This window comes from Lissotriton vulgaris, chromosome 10 (genome assembly GCF_964263255.1).
Source record: "Lissotriton vulgaris chromosome 10, aLisVul1.2, whole genome shotgun sequence".
Lineage (NCBI taxonomy): Eukaryota > Metazoa > Chordata > Amphibia > Caudata > Salamandridae > Lissotriton > Lissotriton vulgaris.
In genome coordinates, this window is record NC_141698.1 from 66748239 (window position 1) to 66774297 (window position 26059).

At 41.8% G+C, this 26059-nt stretch overlaps 1 protein-coding gene across 1 annotated transcript in view; it reads left to right on the forward strand.

Annotated features, from left to right (window-relative positions):
• Positions 1-26059, forward strand: part of PKD1 (polycystin 1, transient receptor potential channel interacting) — a 410044-nt gene that overhangs the window by 208464 nt on the left and 175521 nt on the right. Inside the window, exon 15 of the mRNA XM_086940492.1 lies at positions 9917-13527. Coding sequence (XP_086796618.1) covers positions 9917-13527 — 3611 coding nt within the window. The remainder of the gene's footprint in view (positions 1-9916; positions 13528-26059) is intronic.

Sequence of the window (26059 nt, forward strand, 5' to 3'; positions counted from 1 at the left end):
CTCTCATCAAGAAAAACGGAGTAAACCCCGTAGCTTCCTTAGGCGTATTGTTGTACGCATTGATCTTTGTTTTAATAAATTCTTTAACATCCATTTCATTTGCCACAGCCATTTGGATTCCTTCTTTGAAGAACCTGTTTATCCTCTCCACTTGACCATTGCTCTTGGGACTGTAGAGGGGAGTTTTCTCCTGTTTTATTCCACGTTTTTCTAGAAACTCGACCATTGCTCTTGATACCAGTTGTGATCCATTATCAGATACCATGACCTTTGGTTGCCCTTCTCTCTCAAAGGCCTTATCCAGAAATTTTATCACCACCTCCGTAGTTACCATTTCCACGAATTTGTAACATACCCACTTAGTGTAGTAGTCCATTAAAACTATCAAATGTTTGCACTCATCTGGCAAAATATTGAAGGGTCCAGCAAAATCAATTGCTACTTTAGCCCAGGGACCATCAGGGATTTGTACCATCTGCAATTCACTTTTCTCCATTCTCCAGTGTTTGTCAGATCTTAAGCATTGCTCACATTTGTCAACAAGATTCCTGACTTCGCTGTCCACACCCGGCCACCAATAGTGCATTCTTAGAACGTTCCTTGTGGCGGTGGTGCCAGGGTGCCCTCTGTGAGCCATTTGAATTATTTTCTGCCTGAGTCCCAATGGCGGCACGAAGACCTCACCCCTTTTCAAGAATCCATTTTCAAGAGTTAACTCATCACTCACTTGTTGATAATTTTTTAGTTCCTTTGGAATGTTCCTCACATGTGGCCATTTGGATTGTACATACTCTTTCACCTTTCTCAAAACAGTATCTTCCTTCGTACTTTCTTCCCATTCTTTTTCACATATTGATCCTTCACACATTACTGTTGCGTCAATATGCGCAACTATGCATTCATTGTCGTCTAGTTCCTCATCTTTTTTTCCTCTCACTGGCAGTCTGGATAGGCAATCCGCTCTACTGTTTTTTCCTCCTTTTATGTGTTCTATTTTGAAGTTAAATTCTTGAAGCTTTGACATCAGTCTGATCAGCCTGGAACTTGCGTTGCCATTGCCCCGACCCTTACCGTCCATCATATACACAAGCGGTTTATGGTCGGTTACAAGTTTGAAACTCTTACCCCACAGATAGTCTTTGAGTTTGTGCACCGCCCATACACAAGCTAAGGTCTCCCTTTCAATTGTGCTGTAATGAATCTCTGTTTCATTTAGGTGTCTCGAAATAAAAGCTATTGTGTTCTCTTCATTTCCTTTCCTTTGGCAGAACACAGCACCTATTCCTTCATTGCTTGCATCTACAGTTACTATATTGTCAAGTTGTGGATCGTAGGGTTTTAGTGCTGGCGCTCTGGCTATTTCCTCTTTAACCGATCTGAATGCTTCAACTTGTTCGTCACTCCACTCATATTTTACATTTTTCTTCAGTAGTTTCCTGAGTGGACTCACCATTTCTGCATATTTTTTGATAAACTTAGCATAATATTCACTCAAGCCAAGGAATGACTTGAGTGTATCCTTATTCCTAGGTTCAGGGGCCTCCCTTATTGCGCGAACTAAATCGTCTTTGGGTAAAATACCTTCAGCAGTAAGGACGTGCCCTAAATATTCCACCTCTTTAGTCATGAATTTGCATTTGTCTCTAGCAACTGTCATGCCTTTGTCTTTCAAGATCTTCAGAACTGCTCCAATCAACTGTATGTGCTCACTTTCAGTTTTTGAATGTAACAAAATGTCATCTTGAAAGGCTTCCACCCCTTTAATCTTTCCAAACAAGACATCCATGAGTTTTTGGAAAACTCCTGAAGATGACGCCAGGCCAAAGGGAAGTCTCACATACCTAAATGCTCCAAACGGCGTGATGAAGGTTGTTAATGATTTAGATCTTTCAGACAGGCACACCTGATGGTAAGCGGCCCTCAAATCTATGAGCGAAAAATATTTTGACCCTGACGTTGACTGAAGAATGTCTTGTATCTTAGGTAAAGGATGACAATTTACTATAATGTTTTTATTGAGTGACCTCAGGTCTACACACAACCTAATGTCCCCTGACTTTTTCTTCTTTGACACTACAATAGCAGAAACCCATTCAGATTCCTCTGCTTCTTCAATTACACCTTCTTTCTTTAATTTTTCTAACGCCTCCCTTAACTCATTTTTCACAGATAAAGGCACTGTTCTTACCTTGTGCTTACATGGAATTGCATTCTCTTTCAACTTGATGTCATGACTGAACCCCTTTACACATCCAATTACATTTTTGAACACATCATCATGTTTTTGAAAAACAGTATTCAAATCAATGTCTTCTCTCTCCTCACAAATACTATTCATCCACTCTTCCCTCAGTATCACTGGGTCTTTTGCCCCCGGGACCAAAACCACCCCCAGCTGGGCTAAATCTCTCCATCCTACTAGTATTCTTCCCTTTTCAGCTACATAGACCTTTGTCTCAATCACTCTCCCCCTAAAGGTTACAGTGTCAAGAAAATACCCCAACATGTTTATATCTTTTTCTCCAAAAGCCTTTGGGTTCATATCAGACTCTGTTAATTGCACACCTTTCCATTTTTCCTCGAAAAGAGTATCAGATATTGTTGTTATTGGGGCACCTGAATCAGCAGTAAATTTCAGTTCAACCTCCCCAATTTTAACATCACTAATAGGACCTTTTATCTTTCCATCTTCCATTTCTATGTACAATACAATATTCGCACACATTTCTTCATCGAAATTTCCTACAGTATTTATGCCAGTGTTACTACTAACTCTTTTGGTTTTGCACAAAGTTGAATAATGACCATACCTCTTGCATTTAATACATTTCTTTCCTGCTGCAGGGCAATTTTTAAAATCTGCTAGGTGTTCATTTGATCCACATCTAAAACAGCATAACTGCTTACCTCCCACCTTTCTTTCACTCACATTTCTTTCAAATGTCTTACCATCACCCTTCTTCTTCTCCTGTAAATAAAATACATTTGAATTATTTCCTGTTGAAGACAATTCTTTAGTGGAAGTTAGAGACCTCTCAATACCCCTGGCAATGTCTATAACCTCCTGTAAGGTTGGTCTTTTGCATGCCAACAGTCTTTCCTGTACCTTCTTAGTATAGCAGTAAAATACAATCTGATCCCTTATGTATACATCAGTAATTTCCTCATACTCGCACTCTACCGCTAAAACTCTTAGACATGCAACATAGTCTTCTACAGACTCTCCTTCCTGCTGTCTCCTTTGTGCAAACTTATGCCTGGCAACCATGATATTGTTCTCCTCATCAAACTGCCTCTCCAACCTTTTCAATGCTTCTTGATACTCATTCATAGGGATAAATGTTCCAGGTGGACTTTCATATTCCGGCAGGCTGTCAAAGATATCCTGACCTGCTTTACCTAATAGTCCGAATAATAAAGAACACTTCCTTTCAGCATCAAAGGCTTTTCCATCTATCGAAACAATGTAATTTTCGAAAGCCCTCACCCACTTTTTCCATTTCATGGTGGGCTTACCGGGCTCATCCAAGAAACGAGGAGGAGCACATATGTTATTGCATTCTGCCATGCTAAATCTTATCCTTTCCTCACTCAGCTGACCATTTCCACAGGTATATTCACTTTAAACCACTATTTCTCACTTCCGACTTACTTTCTTGTGGCTTACTTGTGTTATTTCCTTTATAATTAGTTTCCTCGTTATCATTTATCTTTGCGCGTGTGTATTCCTTTAAGCGCCTTAACTTTTGCACTCGTATTGCCGGTGTTCAAAACCACCTTTAAAATGGCCGCTCGCTGTTTACGTCGATGACGTTTCCTCTATACACCAATCAGCGCGCTCCCAGCATGCTTCACGCGTCTCAGCTGAGGTAACTGACTGACGCCTCAGCTGAGCGCTGTCACCGGAGCGCGCGAAAATATTTCCAGACGGCTTCCACACAGCGCTGCAGCCCAGCAAGTATTCTTTAAGATATTTCAAGCTCCTCCGAATCAAGTTTAACACAACGTGGCAGCCCGGCAGGCTCCTGCTGTTAATTAAACGCCGCACTTCCCTACTTCATACGCTGAGTATCTCAAGATTCATTTACGCGCTGCTGCTCCTTAATCCATATAAATTTTCCTCAGTCAGCGCTCGTCTCTCAACGTATTGTACTCACTCCGTGCAGCTTGGTCATCCGTTTCTTCCCGCATAAAAGTTTCTCTGATCAATCCCGATCATCAATCATCGGCCGATCCTTTCTTTACCTCCGCTGGCCCTTGTTGTATAAATACCCTTGTCGCCAATTATAGCATACAACACACGGATATGTGGTGTTGATAATATATGTTTATTGGTACAACAAGGACCCGCAGTAGCGGGACAAACACAAGCATGGAAGATCAGCTGTAAACTGTCACCCAAACCTCAGTGACGTCACTTAAATACATTCCTAACATTCTACTGTGATGCAGTATGACGCTGATAACAGAAATAGAAAACATACTGTCAACAACGACCCATAACTGTATGACATACAACAGTAGGGCCGGGGGTGAGGAATTACTTAAGTCATTTGTGAATATCAGTGCACTATGCTGCTTTCAGGACGGTGATCGTGAGGGGCCGTGATATCGTGAAGGGAAAAGATTTGATGAAAAAGGGAGGGGGGTATGCGAGTGCTTCAGGGAACGCCGGACTTCGTATGGCGATTCAACGGCGGCCCTGCCTCCCCACCCAGCCTGAGATACGGTCCCGTACCTGCATAAGCCACGCTCCTCCGTGGGCGTGGCTCGTGGAAAAATGGAACCGGTGGCCTCCTGGCACTGCCTCCGCTGCCAGCAACTCTTCGCCGGACTGCTTCTCCTCTCTATCTTCAGTCCCGTTCTCGCTGTCTCTCGATTCCGCCGTGGTTCCTCTGCTCTCCTCTCCCGCGTCGGTGACGTCGCACACCTCGTTGTGTACTTCACGGACTTTGTCCAATGGGCTTCCTAGGACGGCCCGAGTGGGCGGAGTCTCGTCACAGTAGAACGCCCAGTTAAAGGCACCTGATTCTTCTTCTTCCGCTGTGTTCCAATCCCTTGACCAGTCCTCCTGTTGGGGATAAAAGAGAGGAGGTGACGGGGGTAAAACAGTCCACCACTCTTCACTGTTGTCATGGGACCCGGGATTCCAGTCTACCTGGTCACAATAACATTGAATGGCACTGGCAGTAGCTTGTTTAAGTCTGCCCAGAGATAAACTCCTGGGGGTACCACAGTCTGCGTGGGCTACCATATTGCTATGGGTACCCTAATTCGTCATGATTCAATACAATTTCAATTTCAATTGTATTTTTTACGTGATCGGTCTTTAAAAACAAAAACCATTACACCAAATTACATTTTTAAAATAGTTCTACTACATTCTTGTATAAACAGATACAATTATTAGTGAATTTTTTGCCCAGTTATGTACAAACTACTTTTGTACAACAATTTATTTAAAATGTATTTAAAATAGAGATTTCGGAAATCCATGTCTTTGTAACAGCCCATATATAGAACGGCATTTTGCTTTTCGGACATTTGTATGGTTGTTCAATAATTTTGGGTTTCAACCAATTTCCTTTGAATACAAATTTAAAGGTTTTATCCCCCTGCCGACTAGGGGGATTGGGGACCCGCCGAGCCAGATGATTTCTGCTTCTCTACACGTTCTTATATTCATACTGTTCAGTAGTGCTTTTAGTAGTGACTTCCGTTCTTTTAATAACTTTGGACACGCACAAAAAATATGTTGAATAGATTCATATTTGTATCCGCATAATCTACAGTCTCGGTTTTCCCTTTGATCCTTCCATGGGGGAATTAGGTCTTTTGTTTCCCACATGCCAAGACGCATTCTCATAAATTGTTGCTTTAGTGTAAGTGAGAAATAAGCTTATAAATGTTCCTGAGGCTTCCTTATCCTCATATGAGCTCATCTCCGTCCAGGCATGCTGTCTTTGAAGTAAGGTGTTCTCATCCATTGAGTGAGACAGAGTTTTTATTGTAGAGTTGATTAGTTTATTGAATGCCTTCTTCCCTATGTTGACGTTCCAAATATCTTGGGCAGACAGGTCCTCTATCACATAGTTTAAATAACCGCCCCAGGATCCTTGCGTTTTCTTTTCTTTTTGTCTGTTTATTTCTTTCCAGCATAGTTGGTCTATGGTCCCGCTCTCAGAAGCACACAACCTCCAGCATAGTTTAATGAAGGTGCCTTTGCTCCGAAACCCCTGATTTAGCAAGCCAAACTCTAGCCACACCTGGGCTGGCGATGTGCTTTGTTGGATGTGGAATACTTTTTTATAGACTTTTGTTTGTATTTTGTTAAAGGTAGGGATTTCACCTCCTTTCATTATTTCTGTGTCATAGGTTACTGTTGGCATTAACTGTGCATGCATGACTGTTAATAGATTGCCATATGATGGACAGCTTAATTTATTTTTTAATACGTTAAAACCGTACATAAGGTTTTGGGCTTTTAGCCTCATTGTAGTGAGATATGATTTATAGCTCCGTTTTTGTTCTACCTTGAATCCATGATAGTTATAGGATGCAACTGCCTCGACTTTTTTTCACTCAATTTGCCATGTGCATTTCTTGTATTTGGTATCCACTAGCCATACAACCTTTGTTTTTAATACATTCAATTCTAGCCCTTGTGCTGTCAAATATTTAGCTAAGGCACCCATTCCTCTTTGTAAGCCAATTGGAGTTTGACTTAGTAGCAGTAGATCGTTGGCGTACTGAAGGCACCTGATTTCCTCGTTAACTATTGATGGGGGGTGACTGTTGATTTCCAGGAGAGCCTCTTCAAGGTCAGATATATACAGATTAAAAAGAGTTGGAGCTAGCACTCACCCCTGTTTCAGACCATTTTGGGTATACCTTTTCTTTGTTATCCACCGGCCATCCCCTAATTTTACCCGACTCCATGTGCACAAGTAAAATTCTCTGATGGCATTTAATAACTTTGTAGGGATGCCCCAGCTGTCCAATTTTCCCATAGTTGTTTACGGGGTACGCTATCAAAAGCTTTCTTAAGGTCCACAAAACAGTCGAATAAGCGGGTGTTCTTAAATTTGGCTTTTTTAGCTAACAATGTAATGCCGTTAGGTTTGTTAAGGTGCCAACTCCGGCCCGGAACCCTGTGTGCGACCTTGGGATGCAGTTGTAGTCAGCTGACTATTTTTTCAATTGGGTTAATAAGCAGCTCGCATATAGGTTAGCTTCAACATCAATTAAGGAGATTAATCTATAGTTTATTGGCTTTGTTGAATTTTCCCCTTTGAAAATTGGCTGGGTGATGCTTCCCCTCCATGATTCTGGGATTCCGTTTGTCATGAACAGCTCGTTAAAAAGTGAGTAAAATAATGGGCCCAATATGAGACTTTTCCCTTGAAAAGGGCATTGGGGATACCGGTTGGGCCTGGTGCGCCCTCTGGGTTTAATTTCTTTATAATTTTTGTTAATTGATTTACTTCCTTTAATTTGTCGGAGTTTTTACATTGCGAGATGATATGTTTGTTATTCGAATTAATGACCCCGTAGGGAGTCTGCGTTTTTTGCGCTGTGCTCCTCCCGTTGTCCTTTTTTGCTATTTTACTAACTGATGTTGATTTGAGCTTTGGTTCTTTATACATACTCATTATGTGAGCTACCCATGTATCCTAATTTATCCCTGCGTTTTGATGTCTTTTATTCCCGAGTGTCAGTGAATTTATCTGATACCAAAAAATGTTTCCATTCCGTTGTTTACTTGCCAGGAGAAGTTTATTCCATATTGTAACACAATGTCTAGTTTTGGCTGCTCGACAGTTTTTCTTATATTGTGTTCTTAGTTTTTTAAGCTCACTTCTGTCAGGTTTTTTCCCCATTTTTAATTGGTTTGAGACTGATCTCATTTTGCTCACTATTAGGCTTTTCTGCTTGCGTAGGTCATTACTGAACCAGGGATGGTTACTGCTTGTCATGTTTGGCTTCTTATGATAATTTGAAGGATATTGCCTCTTGTTGTCTGTGAAGCTTTCCATTAGGGCTTATGTTAGATTTTCCCAAGCTCTTAATCTCTCGACCTTCCCGGCTTTAGGTGACTCTGAGCTTCCTGTTTCCTCTGAAATTCCTTCGCTCGTTCCCGCTAGGAGATATACTTTAGCCATTACCTTCTCTATTCCTGTTCCTCGCCATTTGAATCTTTTTAAATTATAAGCATGTGTCTTGGAAATTAGATCTTTAGTTGCTGTCTGCCTGACTGTATTTTGCTCCAATTGCAATGATTGAGTCCTGTTGTCGCTCTCTCTGCGTGACACAATTTGGAATTTTTGCATCTGACGTGCTTCAGTTTCACTCACTAAGGTATGGTCGATGATTGAACTTTTGGTCCCGATTAAAGAGTGGCATGGAGATTAGATCTTTAGTTGCTGTCAGCTTGGCTGTATTTTGCTCTAATTGCAATAACTGAGGCACGTGATTGCTCTCTATGCATGACACGATTTGGAATGTTTGCATCTGACTCGCTACAGTTTCACTCACTAAGGTATGGTCGATGATTGAACTTTTGGTCCCGCCTTAAAAGGTCATTGCTGCTGGTGAATCCTCTTTTGTGTTTCCATTGAGATGTATCAGTCCTAGTGTTTCAAATTGTCGTTTGAAATGATTTCCCTTTTTGTGCATGTTCCCTGGGGTATTACATAAAGTAATGTTGAAGTCACCTGAGATGATGAATTGTGCCTGACAGTAAAGTCTCTGCAATGATTTTATTATTCCAAACAACATGTTCATATGCTTGTCTTTTGCCTCCTCACTTGGGTGAATGTAGACATTGAGTAGTATTAGTATTGTTATAGTCCTGTCATTCTTGTGCTGTTGCAACTTGGACGCAGGAACCCAATTCGACGCAATTGGGAGTTTTTCTAATGACCAATCTAGTTTGGTTGAAAAATAAGAGGACAAACCGCCCTTTGGGTGACCAGATTTTGCTGATTTTATTGCTAGTTTGTGATGACCAGTAAAGCCTATAATATGGTTGGGTGTTGTGTTCCAAGTTTCTTGGGATAAGATGATGTCATAAGCTTGCAAGAATTTCAAGACACCAGGATTTAATATATCCTTTTGGTCTCTGATGGGCTCTTCTGGAAGAAGAACACAAATCCACAAAATGTTTACTCCTTAAGGCCTACTAAGTTCCACTCTACAGGAGCCCTGACTGCAGAGTTAAAGCCAGTGAGGAGGATACGAGATGTACGAGGCATAGCATCCCCAAGCAGCGTATAATCATCTTGATGCTGCAGAGATATTCCACTCATTTCCAATTGCTCCTAAATATCCTCTTCTTTTCATGTACTCTACTTTTACACTCTGCTTATACTTTTTTGCATTTCCCTCAGTCGGGACTGATATGCAACTCTAGAAATGATAACAATATTGATAGAACTCACAGAGTAACAGTTAATATTCAAATTTTCACAAAATCACCTTTGGCTTTAACTTTAAGGCAAAACCCTTCAATGGATGACTGCTTGGAACTATGCAGTGTGCAGGATTTCATTGAAGAGCACTTTTTCCCCCTCCTTATTGTACAAGACAGATATGTTCCATTTTTGTTTGTCACTGTATCATTTAAGTTGGTTGGTAATAGACTCACCCTCTGAACTTTACTCCAAGCAATGCTTATTACTCTAAAAGCTCAGCAAGAAAATTGTACAACCAAACCCTAAACAGGACAACCCAGCTTGTGATTGTTGAACATATTTTCAAGGAGTCTGTCTCTAGACGCCATGTCATGTTGGGTGACTGTTGCGCTTATGCCATTTGAGGAAAGTAAGTAGCCAGTATAGATTTGTCCTAATTTAACTTGGTGTGATCCGATTACATCTTCCAAAGAAAACCAATATGTTCCTCTTATTTCTTGCAGGAGAATACATGCTGAGCATAGTGGTTGTGAACAAGTATGAAAACCTCACCCAGCGAATACCAGTTCATGTCCACAGTTATCTTGTGAATGGGACTCTGGCTGCAGATGAAGAGGTCCTGGTTGCAGGGAGACCCATCGGCTTCGAAGTTCAGCTGTTGCCTTCTCCTCATGGTGCTATTCTTACCTGGGACTTTGGGGATGGCTCGGCTATATGGGAAGGACCCTCGACTCTAGTGAACCACACCTATAACAGCAGCGGAATGTACAGTGTGAGCGTGATAGCCAATAACACAATTAGCGAGTTGACAGTGCTCCAGGACTTTCATGTCTGGGAAGAGATCACAGGACTGAATGTCTCCTCAGATGAGGTTACAGAGAAGGGCATGGTGATGGTGGTCAACGCCTCTGTGGAGACCGGAGACAACATTACCTGGGTCTTTGACATGGGAGATGGGACTTTGTTGCAACTGAAACAACCATCTGTGCAACACGTGTACAACAAGGAGGGCAACTACACTATCAATGTGACAGCAACAAACATTGTAAACACTCTTTCTCAGAGCTCTCAGGTCCAGGTCTTCGTACTAGAGGTACTAAAGATCGAACCATCCTCCTGTATCCTGGAGAATTCAGAAGTGACCCTCATTGCTCACGTCTCTGGAGACTACACCAACTACATCTTCGACTGGACCTTTGGGGATGGATCTCCTAATGTCAGCATCTATGGAGATTCAGTGGTGGCGCACAATTTCACACAAAGCGGTATCTTCCCCCTATGTCTGATCCTCTCCAGCAAAGTGAATAAGGCTCACTATTTCACTACCATCTGCGTAGAACCCGAAATATTTAACGTAACTGTTGTCTCAGTAACACCCTATGTTAAACTTGGTGAGGAGTGCCAGTTTCAAGTATATGTATTTCCCCCCTACCAGTACAGGTATATCTGGAATTTTGGAACTAATGATTCTGTGCGATCTAGTGGAACCGAAGTCAACTATACATACAGGAACCCCGGGCTGTACCTTGTCACTGTAACAGTGTTCAATAACATCTCTTCTAACAATGATACAACATTTGTGGAAGTCCAAGAACCCGTTGGGACCCCAACAATCCAACACAATGGATCAAGAGTTTTGGAACTAGAACAAGTCTACCTTTTCACGACTACTAGTAATACCACAAATGCGAGATACCAGTGGGACTTTGGGGATGGTACTAAACAGATGGGGCAGGTCATCACCCACGCCTATAATAGCACTGGCAGCTTCACTGTCACTTTGCTCAGTTACAATGATGTGAGTTGTCATGAGGCAACCTTAAACCTCACTGTAAAGAGGCGGGTTCAGGGGTTAGCCATCAATGCTAGCCGAACAGTGGTCCCTCTGAATGGTTCTGTCAACTTCATAGCAGATCTCCTTGCAGGCGACGATGTACGATACTCTTGGATTCTCTGTGATCGGTGCACGGCCATTCTGGGCTCCTCTACCATATGCTACACATTCCGCTCCATTGGAACGTTCAATGTCATTGTGATTGCTGAAAATGAGATCAGCTCGCAGCAGGACAGCATCTTCATCTACGTCCTGCAGTACATCGAGGGCCTACAGATCATTGCCAATGAAGTTTTGGACGGCTGCTGCTTCCCCACCAACAGAACTCTCTCTCTGCAAGCAGTGGTAGGAGAAGGCACAAACATCTCTTACACTTGGACCGTTCTGAACAACAATGACCCTGTGCAGATTTCCAGTGGGAAGGTCCTGCCTCTGATCAGTCAGGAAGCAGTGACATACAATGTTATCCTGAAAGCCACTAATATGTTGGGCAGTTCAACTGTAAACAGAACTGTTGAGTTTGTTGAATGTGTTGGTGAGGTGAGACCAAATGCATTTCCCAATCCAGTAGCTGTGAATATTTCTGTGAATATCAGTGCCAGAGTGTCCAGTGGCACTAGTCTGAAATATACTTGGTATCTCCCAGGTCAAAATATTATTTCAACTCTGCAGTCATTCATAACATATGTTTTTAGCAATCCAGGTATCACAGAAGTGACAGTTGTTGTGGAAAACCAGCTTGGCTCTGCTAATGCAACGATTCCCATATTTGTCCAGGAGCCTGTAACTGGATTACGCCTTCTTGCTCTGGATCACCGTGGCAACTATGTACCATCTGGGTCCCTCATACTCTTCCGTGGAGAAACTGAAAGAGGCACCAATGTGTCCTGGAAATGGGTGCTGCCCAACAGCTCCATGGATGGACCTGTAGTCGCAGTTCCATTCCCAGTAGCAGGGTTCTTCACCATTGTTCTGAATGCATCAAATGATGTAAGTTATGCTATAGCCACAAAGAACATCACAGTGCAAGATAAAATCCAAGAGCTGGAGCTCATAGTAAGCAGGAACGTGGTTGAGCCAGGGGAGAATGTGACCTTTATGATCAGTATGTTTTCTGGTTCTTCTGTGAGTTACTATCTCAGTATAAGTGGAGATTGCTTCTTCCTTAGTAGCCCCAATTACACTCATGAGTTTATGAAGGTTGGAGATTATCACGTAACTGTGATAGTGCAAAATGAGGTTAGCATAGCCCAGACCTCAGTTGTTATTTCTGTCTTGGAAACCATCCAAAATTTGGGGATATTGAATTGTTGTGATCCTGGAATGCCAACTGGGCTTGAAAAGACCTTTACTGCAGATGTTAGCAATGGCTCCCTGGTTGCTTACACATGGCAGTTTGACTTGCAAGGTCATTCTGTTACAAGTTTAGCCGGCCAAAGCGTCTCCTTTACCCCTGATGTAGCAGGACTCCTAAAGATTCACCTAAGTGCTTCCAATAGGCTAGGAGGACAAAATATCACAAGAATTATCAAAGTCCAAGACCAGATCATGCAGGTGGCTATTAATCCAGTTAATACTTTTGTGAACAGAACAGTCTTATTCGAAGTTTCTGTCCTGCCGAGTTCTTGGGAGGTTGTCTTCCATTGGAGCTTTGGGGATGGGTCTCCAAGACAGATTTCAACCACTGCTGCCACCAATTATTCCTACCTTCTTCCTGGGGACTATCTTTTGGAGGTCAATGCAACCAACCTGATAAGCTTCTTCGTGGCCCAGTCAACAATCACAGTTCGAACACTGGAGTGCGAAGAGCCTGAGGTTCAGCTGGTCCTTCCCCCTCAGATCATCATGAAAAGAGCTCAGCGGAATTACATTGAGGCAGAAATTAACCTAAGGGGCTGTATAAGTTATCAAACAGAACATTTATGGGAGATTTATAGAGCGTCCAGCTGTCTTAACTTTCACAAGTCCGACCAAGTGCACCTTCCCAGCGTTGACATGAGCAGGCCACAACTGGTGATCCCAAAGCTTGCCCTGGGTTTAGGAGATTACTGCTTTGTTTTTGCTGTTTCCTTTGGGGATACACCACTCTCCAACAGCATCTTTGCCAATGTGACTATGATGCCAAGCAAACTTGTTCCCATTATTGACGGTGGGTCTTACCGGGTGTGGTCGAAAAGTCGACATTTAGTCTTGGATGGTGAAAAATCCTACGACCCCAATTTGGATGATGAGGATCAGACTCCGTTAAATCACACATGGACATGTACGTCTTCATCAAAGGTAAGAATCAATTGACAATATAGTATGCTTTTGTTGTGAGTGACTTTGGTACCTTCTTGGGGCCTTTATAAAGCATTTGAATATTATGATGGAGGCTGCGTTCATTGTTGCAATGGGGCAACAGTGGCTTATGACCTCCTTGGATCTGGAGGACCTTGATATTCTAAAATTATAGAGTTGTGTCACATAATAATAACAGCAACAAACTGCAAATATTCATCAATTACAAGCAACCCTGTGTGTTGCTTCATTTTGTGACCCATAGATTGATTCTGGATGGATGAGGGTTGATGTTGGTGCACTGTAGTTGTTGTTATTGCACCATAGCCCTCTACGTAAGAAAAGTTTGAATGCATACATACTTAAATATGTTAAATAACATTTTTAGGACAAGATTAAAGATTACAAATTAGCAATATAGCCAGATTGTGTTCTAGGGTTTAGATGAAGATTGAGATAAACACTGCGTGCTGATACAGTAGAAGAGGTTTTAAAATGTTCTTTTATATGACACCTTGGTGAAATTGTCAGAGGCTACTGAACCTGAAGGCTACAAATGTATTGAGACTGTCTAGTAGAGAGATGTGAGAGAGTAATATCATGGTTTGACAAGGATATGCATTTGCTAGCGGTTTACATGAGGTCTGTGTGATTCTGGGTTGACTTCTCCTTGCTCAATCGTCCTTTATTTTTATTTATTTTATTTTTTTTAAATTACATTGTATTGTTGTGGTTTACAGAGATAAAAAAAGAAAAAAAAGAGAAAGGAAACATTTGACACGTTATGCCTGGTTCCTTAATATGTACATAAAAAGAGATACTACACTTTAATCATCTTTAAATACACCCATGTTTGACCACCGAAATAGGAACCAGTCTCTCCTTATAATTTATGACAATTTAAATATCTCAAAATCAAAATAATAATCAAAATCATGAAAACATAAAGCTCCAGAATGGAAGTTGTAACAATTTACATGTTTACATGTTAACACCTTAGAAAAATGCCTGCTGATGATATTCATTACTACTCATGTTTCTGTAACCAATCTGTTATAGGGGCCCACCGCTTTTGCCCCTTTTCCCATCTCCTTTGCCCTTTCAGGCGATAAACTGAGACTTCTATAAAGCCTGGAATGCCATTTACAAAAAGTAGGGGGTCAGAGCTAATCCAGTTGGTAATACACAATCGGACTATGGCCATTGACATAAAGACAAACCTAGTGACAGCACACGACCAGCTCACATTTCACGCTACTCCCAAAATGACCATATCTGGAGAAATAGAGATTGGAAGCCCTAAAACCTTTGTCAGAAGATGTTCAACATTCTGTAAAAATGTCACTAACATAGGGCAGGAAAAAACATATGTACTGCATCTGCTGATAGCATCCCACATCTACTACAAGAGCTGCTCACATTCCCTCCCCATTTGGCAATCACTTTTTGCCAGTGTATAATAAAGATCAAAAATAGACATAAAATGTTGGCTCCGAAGGCTTTCCGAAAATCGGGCCCGATTCACAGAACTAACTTAAGACAAAATCCTAAACTTACTACTTTTGGTATTCACAGAAGTTAGGATTTTGTCTTAAGTTTGTCTTAAGACAGACTTAAGACAGACTTAAGACAGACTTAAGTTAGGATTTTGTCTTAAGTCTGTCTTAAGTCTTTCTTAAGTTTGTCTTAAGACAAAATCCTAACTTCTGTGAATACCAAAAGTAGTAAGTTTAGGATTTTGTCTTAAGTTAGTTCTGTGAATCAGGCCCATAGAGTCTGGTTGGCAAATTCAAGTGAATCCTCAATATTAATACCCTCCTTCCCAAAATTCTGATCCCATTTATCATTCTGACTTAATAAATCATCAGGGAGGGTTTCCAACAAAATCTGATAAATTCCCCCTATCCGTGACTTCTTTTAAATTAATTCAACTAATGATACCTTCCCATATTTTAAAACAGATTTTTGTGTTTTACTATTTAAAATGCTACGAATCTGTAAATATTTAAAGAAATCTCATTTATCCAAACCATATTTTTCTTGTAAAAAGGAAAAGGAGGCTAATTGGTCTTCATGACCCAGATCCCCCACAGTACTAATCCCGAGGTTACCCCATCTATGTGTGGTTTGATCTTGAAAGATTGAAGGTAAAATCCCAGAGGCCGAGAATGGTGTGTAGCTGTTAAGATTGAATATTTTAAATTTACCACGTATCTTTCTCCAAATCAGATAAGCCGCCTTAATTGTCTTGAATCTAGTCTTTTTATAATAACTAGGGGCCATATGTATCAAGCACAAATGTGTTTGCAAACGCCGAAATACGCAGAATTTTGGGTTTGCAAACGCATTTGTGCTAAATGGTATGTATGTAGTAAATGTGCATGCAAAATAAGGAATTGCAAAATTTGCGATACCTTAAATGCAATGTAAGAAGCACCAAAAAAGTGCATTTTCGCCTTAAGGAATCGCAAATTACCACCAACTTCAAGTTTGTGGTACTTTGCGATTTCTTTGAAAAATGCACTTTTTTGCATTTTTCAAAGTGCTATGTGAAGCACATACATGCCCTTAGGGCATGTATGTGCGCCCCATGTGCACCCATGCTTATTTCAGGGGTGCAACAGGGTGTCCTTTGGACACCCCTGTACCCTTGAAATTGCATTCTCAATTTGCGATTGGCAAATTGCGAATCGAAATTGAGAATGTCTTCCCATTCATTCCTATGTGCCTCTGGGCCCATACGAATGAATGGAGAGGTAATCCTTATTTGCGAATCGCAATTTGAAATTCTCAATTAAGGAATATGTAGGATTCGCAAAATGTATTGCAAATCCTACACACATAGCATTTTGCGATTCCCAAATAGCGATTCGCAAAAAATCGCTATTTGAGAATCGCAAAATGACTATTTGATACAAATGGCCCCCTGTTCTAAGAACTTAACCAAACATTGTTTAGCATCATCCCCCATATCAATTTCATAATTAGTTGGTCTGACCGCCTCTGAACTTTGTAGCTTATCTCTAACTAAAAGTACCCCCATATGTTGCAACATACATGCCCAATAATAAAGCAAAACATTTGGAATGGCCCAAACCCCGCAATCTAGGGAGGGTCAGCCACTTGGCTGCTCTCCTAGGTTTATGATAGCTCCACAAATACCTGGAGCACACCCTTTCAATCTTTTTGAACCATGGAGCAGGAAATTCCAAAGCAATAGTCCTGAATAAATACAAACATTTTGGAAATACCATCATTTTGATAACATTACTTGGCCCATACATAGACAGATGTAGATTGTCTAGCCTTTCCAATGTCTGATTGATTGTATTGATCATGGGGCCAATATTTATATCTGGGATTTGTTCAACCTCTGCAGTAAGCCTAACCCCCAAATATGTTGCTACTGACACAATTGGCAAATCCGGAAGAGACTCCATTCCAGAATAGAGAATCTGAGTCTTATCTGTATTTAATTTATACTCTGACTGGATACCATAGCGCTCAGCCTGATCTTTAACTACCAGATATGCCAAAATAATATCGGGTGTTAATATCGGCATAGGCCAGTGTCTTATACTCAGTATCATTAATCTTCAGTGGTTGGATGTTGCTGCATTGTTCTAATTTCTGCAAAAAGGGGTCGATGTATAGCGAAAACAGGAGGGGAGAACAGGGCATCACTGCCTAGTGCTCCTGCTTATATTTAACGTGTTGAACTCCTGTCCCGAAATACGAATCCCGGCCACCGGTAATAGATACAGAGCCTGGATAACCTGAATAAATTCATTAGCCATCCCCATACATCTTAGGAGGGACCACAGGAACCGCCAGGAGACCCTGTCGAACGCTTTCTCGGTGTCCAACAGGATCATCGCGAGCGGAGACCCCGTGGCCGGTCAAGAAGGGAGATAACCGTCCTGACATGATCAGTCGTGTTCCTCCCGAAATGAACCTGTGCTGTCATATGGAGACCAAAGGATTAATGATATCTCCTAATCTAGATGCTAAAATGTTTGCATAGATCTTACTGTCTGCATTAATGAGTGAAATGGGTCTGTACGATGATGGATTTAATTCTGGTTTACCTTTCTTTTTTAATACAGCAATAGTAGTCCTCCTCCAAGAATCAGGAATACAACCCCTCTGTGCTGACTGAAATAGAGATATTAGGTCTGGTCTTAATAAATTCCGAAATGTTCTAAAAAAATTCGAGAGGGATCCCGTCCGGACCAACAGCCTTACCGGAAGCAAGAGAAGTTATAGCTGTTTCTATCTCTTCCTAGGTTATTGGGTCCACAAGAATCACCTTGATTATTTTTTTGTATCATGTCAAATGACAGAAGGAACCAGTATCAACATACCCCCTAGGGGTATTTCAGATCACAACCCTATAGTGGTGGAATTTCCATCTAGCGGGTTTGTCAAGGCTCCGAGACCATGGACTTTTGAACGTAAATTATTGCTGTGTCAGTCGTTTGCGAGCATATGGTTAAGAGGGGCAGAGTTTTATGATTTTAATCGAAATTCGGCTTCAGGAACTATAGTTTGGAATGCTTTCAAGGTGGCCATACGTGGAGAGACTCTTAATTATTCCTGTTATCGGCGAAACACGCTCAAGGAAAAGTTGAGGTATTGGGTGGAACAATTCAGGCTGGCAGAGGTGAAGTTGATGCAGAAAATTTGTGGTGGCCAAAATATTGAAGAATGTCAGCACTCAATTGCCATCATCAAGGCTAAGATACACCAGCCTTTTAGTGACAAACTTGCTTTCAAATATGTACAATACAGAACTGAAGCATATGAACTTGGGGAAAACACGAGTAGGGTTCTGGCTAAGCGATTACAGCAGAGGGAGGCTTCAAATAGAATTAGTAGGATTCAAGATCAGTCTGGCCAAAATCAGGACTCCTCGATAGGGGTCCTGAAGGTATTCCAGAATTTTTATCAACAGCTCTATACTGAGGGAGAAAATAGGGAGTAGACGAAAGTGGGGAGGAATCCTTAGAGGAATTTTTTGAAGATCTTCCACCCACTAAGGTTACATCAGGCTCAATCGTCCTTTGAATGTTTTTTTGTATTTTTTATTTTCTAATGTTCTTTTTAGGTTCATAAGTTGTTTTGAATATTTACCAAGTGTCTCAGTGAAAATTGACTTAACATGTTTCAGGGTTTTATTTTTCAGTTACAAGAAACTGATTGTCACATAAAGCCAAGGTGACCTGTACTGGTGAAATCTGTAAATTCAATATTTTCAGATTAACCAAATCGTATTTAATTGGCATCCTACTCCAAACCAGGAGGGGGCAGGGGTTATTCTCTATTATCCTTCCTCTGGTAATTGGAGTGCTATTATTCCATGCCATATGGCTGTCCCTTTTCACTTCCTATCATTGCAGGTAGCGTGCATTCTTTTTAATGCTTCTTGAGTGCTAAATGGAGTTCAAGAGGTATCTTAGTCTGATATGTTCCAAATCGAAGGTATCACTATATGCACACCTAAACTTAACCTTAGATGATGGGAACATTCCCACACCAGGGTGTATATCGCAATCTCCAATTAACATAAGCCAACAAGGGAATTGACAAAACTCCTCAAGGTGTTCTAAAAGCGATCATAATGAGTGGAGACGCTGGGCTTTGTTGTGCACTGAGTTAGCATTATTAAAATTTAAGAGCAATAAGTTAGTCCACTTATAAAATGTGATCAACATGGCCTGGATGAAGAGAGAACCCGTATAACGCTCTTTGAGTTCACACTTAAGAGAAAGTGACATCAAAGTTAACCCCTTCACTGCGGCGGCAATTCCGCCGCAGTGCTAGGGGATGGGGGGGGGCGCGCGGCTCACCTGTGCTTGTGACGGAACCGCTCCGTCACGCGCCTCGGGTGAGCTGTGCTAGTGACGGAACGGTTCCGTCACGAACGCGCCCGCTCAATAAAACGCGCAGCGCAGACGCGAAATCAGCGCCGCGAGCGGGCCGTGACAGAACCGTTCCGTCACTAGCACAGCTCACCCGAGGCTCGTGATGGAACAGTTCCGTCATAAGCGCCGAACGGGTTAACATCCCTCCTCTGGGTCTACCATGAGGTGATGGGATCGCAGGTGCAGCAAAGGATATATAACCAGCCAAATGGAAAATATTGAACAAATCCCATGTTTCTTGCAAAAAAAATTGCTTGAAATTGTCGAATATACTTGATCCACAATTTATCATACTTCTTACTACTCAGTCCGATGACCTTCCAACTGGCAAAATCTGTGCAGCAATCCGTACTAACTAAGGACTTAGGGAGCTAACCAACTGAGGGGGTCAAAGGGACTGAGAAATGCGTATGCTTGAGGCAGTCAGTCATTACACTCCCTAATGGTTCAAATAGGTTTCATGTACAGATGTTGTACTTATGAGAATTTAACAGTTATATTCTGCAAAGGCAGGACCTGTAACATGGGAGCATGCCCCACAGGTTAATGGAGCCTATAACAAAAACAACTATTGTAAAAAGGAGATGGAAGTGTGGGTGCCAAATAGCTGGGGTGCCTGTGCCAGGATGTGTGCTGCCAACCACTGATGATTAAATGTGACCATCACTCAGCCTTCCCCAAAGCATTTCTGACCCACGCCAACCTAGCTAACCCATCACACCACGGTAATGGGGCCAACTGATGGGCCCCACCCCCAGCATGGGCGCTGTCAATGCATAATCCTATATGTCAGTTGGGAATAATCTTTCGTCACCGCTCCCGCAGGCGCCATGCATTACTTTAAAAAAACCAACATAGGGCGTAGCATCAGGTGACCAATTGAATACCACGTCTTCTGGTGCCGCAGGCACACCGTTGTAACCAGAGGCCAAAAAGCCCTGTAAAACATTTACCGTAGAACCTTGCTAAAAAGAAGAGGACAATGGGCGGGTAAATTAGTTAGCACAGCGGGAAGCGGCGGCTCCGAAGCAGGAGGTCTTGATACAGAAGGTACATCTGCCACCACTTCGGCAAGCATCCCGTAAGGTCTCACTGATCCCCCCACATGTTGTATGTGAAAAAACACCAGCTATGTTACCCATCTCCTTTGTTGTACTAAACAACATGCTTCCTCTACCTCCCCTATTACAGACAGACTGCGCAGGCACGTTCGTTATTGACAGTGGTGCACTGAGGTCCTTCTTGATGGCACAAAACCTCAGTATGCAAACATCAAAACAACTTTTAACAACACATTCGATTTTGGTGAACACGTTATCCAATAACCGTTTGTACAGATCTACTCCCTCCTTTCTAGTACCACCTTTGGTCGCAGTTAAGGGGGCCATTAATGTCTTTGTCCGTGGTGACCTGAGTTAAGCCAGGCTCTTTCTTCTTCTCTTTGCAAGCCAAGGCCTCCGCGTCCGGTAGGGTCTCCTCCATGATAATATCCACCTGACGGTTGAGAGCTGGATGAATGTCAGGTGAGACAATCAGTCTCGCACCACCCTCCAGAGGACTGTCCGGGATAAGTCCCATGAGCTGCTTAGCCATACTCCTATTGGGAGGCATGTTATTCATAGTCTTGATCAGATCCTAGATTCGTGGGCGTAAGCGTGTGCAAACACAGCTTTTTCTCCACAATTGTAGTTTTATCATTGAGGGCACCAACAGGCGAGCTGAAAAAAAATCATAATGGAGGATTTACTTCCTGCTCTTTTCGGGAGCTCATAATAGTTTACTTTAGAAGCGTTACACTTCTGTTTCCTAACCCTGGCAGGAATACAAAATATTGGGTGAAAGAGGTGTGGCCCAGTCCGGTCTCAAACAGGCGTTAACATTGGCTCAGTCTTTGCTTGGGTGCTGTCCAGGTGCATCCTGCAAACCAGGGCAACATTTCATTTTTACAGATGGTTTGATAAAAATTGTTGTAAAGCTAATAGAAATTTACAGAGGGCACTTAAGTCCCACCCAAGAGTCAAAGCACTTATAGTCTCCTTCTTGCCGAGTTATAAAATTGACCTAAAAAGGCAAAATACATTTCTGTGGGATGAGGCATGGGAACAACTTTTACAAGCCAGCTGCTTGCCCAGTAGTGCCAAGTTTTGGAAAATCATTAATCGTCCCATCTTTTCTGGATCTAATAGTGGATCTGCTTATTTCCCCCGACTGTTGGATGAGGCACTTGGAGGGTATTTATAACACTATGCCAGATGAGCATAACTATGCAGTGTCCCGCCATAGCGTCTGGGTCTCTGCAACTTGGTATTTAACTGGAGGAGTTAATGGCTGTTATGCTGTGGTTGGCCGATGTATGACACAATCGTGCATGCTTTTACAACAAATGCCATTACAATTCTGGCAATACAATGATCAGGTTGTTACAACCACTTGCCTTTGGGAAGCGCTGGACTTTGGAATTGTCTATATCTCTATTCCAACTTCAGTCTGTGCAACAGTAGGGAAGGTGTTGGATTTAAAATCCGACAACGCGTTTCCTAATGCAAGTCATTGTAACGACTTGCATGGCAATGGAACGTGTGGTAATGGAACGCTTGGTAAAAATGCGCTCTTTGTATAGCCTGTGTTGCAATGGAACTGCGTAGTTCTGGCTGCACAGTAAAGACGCTTCCCATGGTTGACAGGCTGGGATCCCACCTGATTTATACATCTTCGAACCGAACATATGAGCTCCGCTGCTCACATACACTATTAACAGGAACCGTTTGCAACCATCTTGGTCCGCTTCAATGATCATACCTGACTTTAAAAAGGAAGATAAGAATGCTCCCCCATCATTGTTACAAACCCATATCACTGAATTATTCTATTGTGAAGGGCACAGGTAGGGTAACCCTCAGTAGGTTAACATCTTGGGTGAGGATAGCCATGTCTTTCACATCTGTCTGGTTTTAGACCTGGTCTGGGTACAATTGATCAACGTATGGACTTGTATTTCATCTTTAGAAAGTACATTATAGCCAGAGCTGGTTCGATCCATATGGCCCTCATGGACATTACCTCAGCCTTCAACAGAGTAAAAAGGGTGAAATTGTAGAACATTCTTTTGTCCCTGGGAGTCGACCTTGGTTGTACTGCCTGGCACCATTTCCTCTGGACGCTTGTGTACCCTCTGCAAGGTGAACCAACTTCCCCGTCCAGGCGCCTCTCCTTACCCCACCATGCAGACATCCTTATTTATTGTCTTTTTGAGTTTTTTCTTTGTTAGTGTGATTTGCACAAGCTTTCCAGGGAGGAAGAGATGTCCAACCATTACTTCCTGGGACCCTCTGTTTCTTGGCCCTCTGGTCCCCCTCCAATGTGAGCCTAGTTATAGTGTACTCTCCTTCATCGTTTGGCTTTACCATGTGTATAACCCTATTCATTTCACTTTTCTCTTTTTACATTTTTCCCTCTTTTAGTGTTATTTGCACGTACCACCAAGGGAGTAAGAGACCTCAAACCTTCATATAAATATACCTCGTTTGCTGTCTTCTCTTTAAATATATCTGCTTTATTTTCATGTATGTATTAGTCATCGTTTCAGTTCTTCTATCGGCTCCTCTATCCTCTCGAGTTTTAATGATGATCCTGAGATTCTCACAGGGATCGAAACATCACTGCCTTCAAACACGGACCCTATGGACTTTGTAATACATTAATGGACCTAGCGATTTTTGTTCTATACACATACTGATCATGATTTATCAATTGTGTGTATTACTTTTAAGAAAGCACTGAGCACGTTTCTGCCTTAAGCTCCAACTGCGTCACTGTTTTTATGATTCTTTCATTTGTTTGTGTTTGGTAAAATTCCTGGATTGATTGTTTATTAGGGAACTACCAGGTACATGCATCAATATTGCATTTTGCGATTCCTTAATTGCGAAAAATAAGGAATCGCAATTGAGGAATTGCAAAATTCAATGCATCAAGAAATTGCTAAAAAAATTGCGACTTCTTAATATTCCTTAATTGCGACTCGAAAATTGCGAATCACAATTAAGGAATAGCTCCACATTCATTCCTATGGGCCTAGAAGCCCATAGGAATGAATGGGAAGACATTCTCTATTTGCGATTTGCAATTAGCGAATCGCAAATTGAGAATGCGATTTGAAAGGTGCAGGGGTGTCCAAAGGACACCTGTTGCACCCCTGAAATCAATCTGTGCACATATGTTGTGCACACACATGCCCTTAGGGCATGTGTGTGCACAACATGAAACTTTGAAAAATGCACAAAAGTGCATTTTTCAAAGTTTTCCAAAATTACCATGACGTTCAACCTCATGGTAATTTGCTCCTCCTAATTGCGAAATCGCAATTTTTTAAAGTTTCATGCATTGCATTTAAGGAATCGCAAAATGTGATTCCTTAAATGCAATTGCAATTTGAGAATTCGCAAATATTTGCGAATTCTCAAATTGTGAGGGCCTTCACCCTTCATGCATTCCAAAAGCAGATTTTGCGATCGCAAACGGCCGATTTTTGCGATTCGCACTCTCTGCGATCGCAAAATCCTTTGATGCCTGCGCCTGTACTGTCCTCCAGAATATAATATTATTGTCTTCCCTAGACACCCTACACTTTGTAATGTTTTGTGGATTTTAAAATGCGCTCTGAAAGAATTTTATCCTGCGTCTATTGAAGGGTGGAAATTTTAGGCCAGTGCATCCTGCCCTATTGTTTTTACAATTAATATCAGATGAATTCTCATGGTATTCAGTTGCCCAATTTCTAACTGTAACAATTAACCTAAGAAGGACATTTGGGGCTAATTAGGACATTCATGGTTTAAACTCCGAAGCCTATTTACAATGTAGGCGGTCGAGGTTTAAAACAGCCAGTCAGACGGACTGGCTTCCGACATGCTCAAAGAGCCTTCGACCAGTCGGAGGCCACACATAATCCCCTACGGATGGCGTTTCTGCTATCAAAATTATGATGTTGGTTACCGACAGGCTTTTCATGTTGGGCTTTCACAAATGAAAAGCCTGTCAGAAAGCTACTTTGGGGGGCCCTAGCAGGGCCCCCATGCCTCTGCAACCTCCGGTTGGGGGTCAGGGGGGTACCTATGGTGCCCCCCTGTAAATCCCTGCACCGTGTGGGTGCCTGCTACGTGTTGCAGAGATTTACAGGAACTCCCATTTCTCTATGGGAGCTTGTGCTGCAGCCGGTTTCCGACAGCCACACAAGCTGCCGTAGGGAAATGGGAGTTTGCGACCACAGCATCGGCAGTCGCATTATAATACTGTGTTCATAACCACTGACCTATGGGCTGTCACTTCCCACACAGAAACGGTGTCGGGCAGACTCAAGTCCGCCCAACATCGTAATAGGGCCCTTGATGGTTAATTCGATCAGTCAAGAGGATCCATGGATGTTTGAATGTTGTAGCTTTTATTGATGTTGGTTATGTTTTCTGATGTTAAATCTGTTGCATTCTATTGATGTTCTGTGTACTTTATGGCCCTGTGCAATGTGTTATTTGGAGTTTCTCTTTTCTTTTTATCTGTACCTTGATGTATTTTATTGGCTTATGTGAATATATTTTTATATATAGATGTTTTAAGATTTTTTTTCTCTGAATAAGGAAACTTGATGATGATGATTCATGAGTGCTCCTGTTACTATACTTTGCATTCCGCTTACTTTGTTTTCACGATGGGATCAATGTAGTGTCTTGTCATGGCAACTTTGACTTCTTACTATAGGTCCAGAGGTGCGGAGAAGCAGTGGTAAACATCTTTAATGTGGCATATAGTAATTTAACCATTGAGAATGGTACACAGTAGTTATAGACTGGTCTGAACCTTAAGAACCTGCTTCACTGTCTTCTTTTAGCACCTCATCATGTCAGGTTCTGATGAATTGATTTGCAATATGCAAACATACAGATACAAATTGAAATAACATTTATCAGCACTTTATCTACAAGCTTAACTTTTGACAATGGAACTGTGAACATTGGTGCACCACAGTACTTCCTTATTTTCCTTTGAGATGTACTTTGTTTCAGATATTGATGTCATCGACTGACTGCATCGTACCACTCAGTCTCTGCTACATAAACCCATGTACTGTTAGCAAATGGTCATTTATGTATCTCTTGTACCCTGAAGTCCACTTCAGAACGTTTGGCTGTGTCAGTTGTTTCCTATTCAACTGAAAAATTCCATTGTTTGACTTGTTTAGCCCGCATGGTCATTCGCTCCTCTGTTACTAGACTTCCAGCTATCCATAGACCATCTTTAGTAGGCGTTTCCAAAGTCCTCTTTATTTGGGATATCTGAGGATCTCTTTATTAGGTGCATTGAAATTACTTCTTTTTTAGGGGAATTGAAAAGACCTCTTTATTAGATGCATGTAAAGATCTGTTTTAGGGGTAGTCAAATACCACTTTATTAGGGGGTGTCCAATGTTCTCTTTATTAGGGATATCTAACCATGACTTTATTAGATACAACCAAAGACCTCTTTATTAGGGCTATCCATTGACCACGTTATTAGGAGTATCCAACAACTTCTATATTAGATGTATCCAAAGACCTCTTTATTAGGGGTATCCC